The 3,450-nt window shown below is 70.3% G+C and overlaps 1 protein-coding gene across 1 annotated transcript in view; it reads left to right on the top strand.

The window, feature by feature from the left end:
- TECPR2 (tectonin beta-propeller repeat containing 2) overlaps window positions 1-3,450 on the top strand; it is a 39,538-nt gene that overhangs the window by 29,943 nt on the left and 6,145 nt on the right. Inside the window, exon 15 of the mRNA XM_012724371.1 lies at window positions 3,045-3,193. Coding sequence (XP_012579825.1) covers window positions 3,045-3,193 — 149 coding nt within the window. The remainder of the gene's footprint in view (window positions 1-3,044; window positions 3,194-3,450) is intronic.

Genomic DNA, 3,450 nt, shown 5'->3' with positions numbered 1-3,450 from the left:
CCCTATGGGTGGCTGTGGGCAGGCACCCCCGGGGTCCGCCTGGCCCCTACGGTGTGGCTGTGGGCAGGCACCCCCGGGGTCCGCGTGGGCCCGGGGAATCCACCCGTGTCCCATGTGCCGCCCCTGAAATTCACAGCGACTCCGCTGCGTGCCCCCCACCCCCGCGACATCTCCGCTGCGTCCCCCCAACCCTGCACTCACGCTGCCGGGCCAGCGGGCCTGTGTGGGTGGGACCTGGGGCCCGTGTGCTGCCGCTCTGCAGAGGCCAGCAGGAGGCTGCCCTGGTGGCCGGGCTGGTCTCGGCCTTGAGAGACACCCCTGAGGACCGTGACCCACACGTGGCAAGCTGTGTGGACGGGCTGCCCCCCGGGGGCGTCCCCTGGCCATGCCCTCCCACTGAGGCCTGCCGGGAAGGGCAGAGTTCGCGTGGCTGCCGTGCCCCTCAGCCAGCTCCTGGCCAGCTCCCGGCACCCGCCCAGTCCGGGTCCTCGGCTTTCACATCTGCTTGTCCCACCGTTGCCAGGGCCAGCGCCCCTCAGCCCTGCCCTGCAGGGACCACCTCAAGGCGCCAGGGTGCACAGCTGGGTGGGCGGCGCCCTCACGGGCCAGGGACTCCGCGCTGCCCTAGAGCCCGGGTCCTGGGCCTGCCGGCCTGGCGCCCCAGCCGCCGCGCCTGGTCTCCCACCTCCAGCTCTCCTCGCTGCAGGCCCCGGCTGGCACCGTCCTGTCCCGCCCTCCTCCAGCCCCCGCCCCCGCCCCGTCGGGACGCGTCCCGTGCTCCTAGGCACCCCGCTCGGTCACCCCGACGCGTATGTCCGCACGCAGCGTGGGGCACCTGCAGCCCTCAGCAGCGGGAAGTCAAGCTGTGGGCAGGCCGCCGTCCCCGTGACTCCGTAGGTGGCTCAGGCAGGTGAGCTGAGGCTCTCGGGGCCCTGGTGTCGCCTGCCCAGTCGGCTGCTGTGCGGGCGTAAGGTGCCAGCGCGCCCTCGGGCCCGCCTGGGCTCGCAGGAGAGGGCCTTTGTCACGGAGCCCCGGTGCTGAGGACCGGCCCCGCCCGCGGGGCAGCCCGAGGGTGCCCGCGTCACGAGCGGCTCCTCCGCCCGTGCACCCTGTTTGTCGTTTACTGTCGTGAGGACTCGGCTGCCGGCCTGGCTGTGGGGCCTGAGCGCAGGTTTGCGACTGCTCCGACCCTCGTCTGGGCAGAGTCAGCCTCACGCAGCAGAGGCCGGCGAGCCCCGGGGAGTGGGCAGCTAGCGCGGTGGGCACCACCGCAAGGGTCTCCTGGCCGCGGGCCGGATGGCAGCGCCCCGTGACTGGGCCTCCGTCCGGTAGGACTGGCGCAGTGGTGGGTGCGAGAAGTTTCAGAAATAGTAAGACCCCGGAGAAGTGCTCTTTGCTCTAAAATACATGCTTAAAAGCAATGAAAAGTAAAAAATGCCTGCTCTGTAGGGTAAAGTAACTGAAATTGGCCTTACTGGGTGGACAGTAGGCGTGAGGCAGGTGCCCCGCGCCGGGGGGATGGGCAGGGGCGGGCGCGAGCCTCCCGCGGCTGAGGCCGGGCCTCGGACAGCTGCTGCTGGGGGCGGTGCAGCCCCCCAGCGGGCAGGAGGACAGGGCACGCGTGGCACACCCCTGCAGTGACAGGCGCTCGCAGCCCGCTGGCCGGGTGGGGCCAACTGGGGCTTCACCGGCCAGGAAGCAGAGCCTGGACCGGCCCGGCCCCCCGCTTCCTCCCCAGCGTGGGCTCGAGGGGGCCGGGCCGCAGCTCGTGGGGGCGACTGGGCCCAGGGCCTGGGGCCCCTTTTTCCCCCCACACAGCCGCTTGACAAGCTGTGGAAAGACGGTTCAGAAATGATAAAAAACAGAAACAACCAAGGAGAAGGAGGCCCCTCGGCGGCAGCAGTGCTGAGTGACCTCCGGCGCGCCCGGGCCTCCTGCCCCGCTGGCCGTCGGGGCCTGTTGTCGCCACGTGCTGGGCCGACGCCAGCATCGAGTTACTTCTCAGTTAGCATTTGTTTCTCAGCTGTTTCTGGAATTTGCTGCTCAAATTTCTTTGTTCAGATTGGCACAGAGCGCCAGGGTTGGTGCACTCGGGCACCTGACTCCCCTCGAGACATCCTGGGGCGCCAGGCGCAAGAGTGGGGTTTCAGGCGGGGGGCGGTCATCTTCAGAAGAGCCAGACCCGGCCCACGCAGTGGTGTCGAGAGGGCGGGGACCGGCCAGCCTCCCAGCAGCCCCTCCGGCCACCGACTTGTCCTCAGCTTCAAAGTCAGCTCTGCCCTGAAAGCTGGGACCTCTGATAAGAAACTGCAGAGGCCCCAGGCAGCGGCACACAGAACCTGCAGACTGGGGCGGCCCCGTGGCCCGGCTGCCAGCGCCAGGAAGGCACGCGGCCCTGCAGGGACGGGCCCTGGCCTCCCCCGGCTACCGCCCGCCGAGCACAGGAAGGTGCGGTGGCCGCGGCCGCGGCACCCCGGCCGTGGGCAGGCAGGCAGAGCAGCCGTTTCCTTAGGGAGCAAACCGCTGCCCGCCGGACCAGCACGCGTGCCCCGCCAGCAGGAGCTGGGCAGGCCGTGCCGGTGCTGGGCGAGGCCCGGGGGCGTCCTGTCCTCAGGAGAAGCCCAGAAGGGCGGGCGTGCTCTGGGTGCTGCGGGCCTCAGCTGGAGCTCACTGGGGGTGGGGTCCCGGGTCGGGGTCGGGCGCTGCCGTGTGGCCCCCAGGCCCCCTGTGCCCTGGCCTCACCGCCTGGCCCGGCCTGGCCCGGGGCCTTGAGCTGGCCTGACGTGGTGCCGAGGGGCTGGCGAGAGCGCCGAGCCTGCCACTCTCCTGCGGGGCTGCTTCCTCCTTCAAGATCCCACTTCTAAGCAGTTCCCCACAAGGACAAACAGAACAGTGACGCTCAGGGAGTTAGTGCATCGTCACCCTAAACCTGGGGGGCAAAGGTGAGCCCCGTCCGGCTCAGCGCGCGCGGCCCGGCCCCCGGGAGCTTGCAGGGACCCTCGCCGGCTGCCGGTAACCGGGGCCCGCTCTCCCTGTGTCTGCAGGAGCCGTGAAGCTGACCAGCTTGGCGTGCGGACACCAGCACGTCTGGGCCTGCGATTCTCGGGGTGGCGTCTACTTTCGTGTCGGGACGCAGCCTCTGAACCCCAGCCTGATGCTCCCGGCCTGGATCGCGATCGAGCCGCCCACCCAGGTACCACGCCTGTTCTCCGCGCGGCGGCCGCCAGGGTGCTCTGGCCAGGCGGGCCAGGCGGCTCCAGCAGCACAGCGGACGAGGGGTTGTCTGAGCCAAAACGAAGTTTTTTCTCTCCAAAATTTTTTCAAGTCAGCGCCTGATTTGTCTGCGCAGTCTTGCCCTGGAGCCGGCGTCAGCAGCACTCGGTTTGTGGAGAGCCCCCCGCCCCCCGCCCCGCACGGGTCAGGAGCGGCCCGGCAGCCCCGCACGCGCCG

This window comes from Condylura cristata, unplaced genomic scaffold (genome assembly GCF_000260355.1).
Source record: "Condylura cristata isolate star-nosed mole 26May11 unplaced genomic scaffold, ConCri1.0 scaffold00013, whole genome shotgun sequence".
NCBI classification, from domain to species: domain Eukaryota; kingdom Metazoa; phylum Chordata; class Mammalia; order Eulipotyphla; family Talpidae; genus Condylura; species Condylura cristata.
Note: the sequence above shows the minus strand (reverse complement) of the source record. Positions and strands in the feature narration are given on the sequence as shown.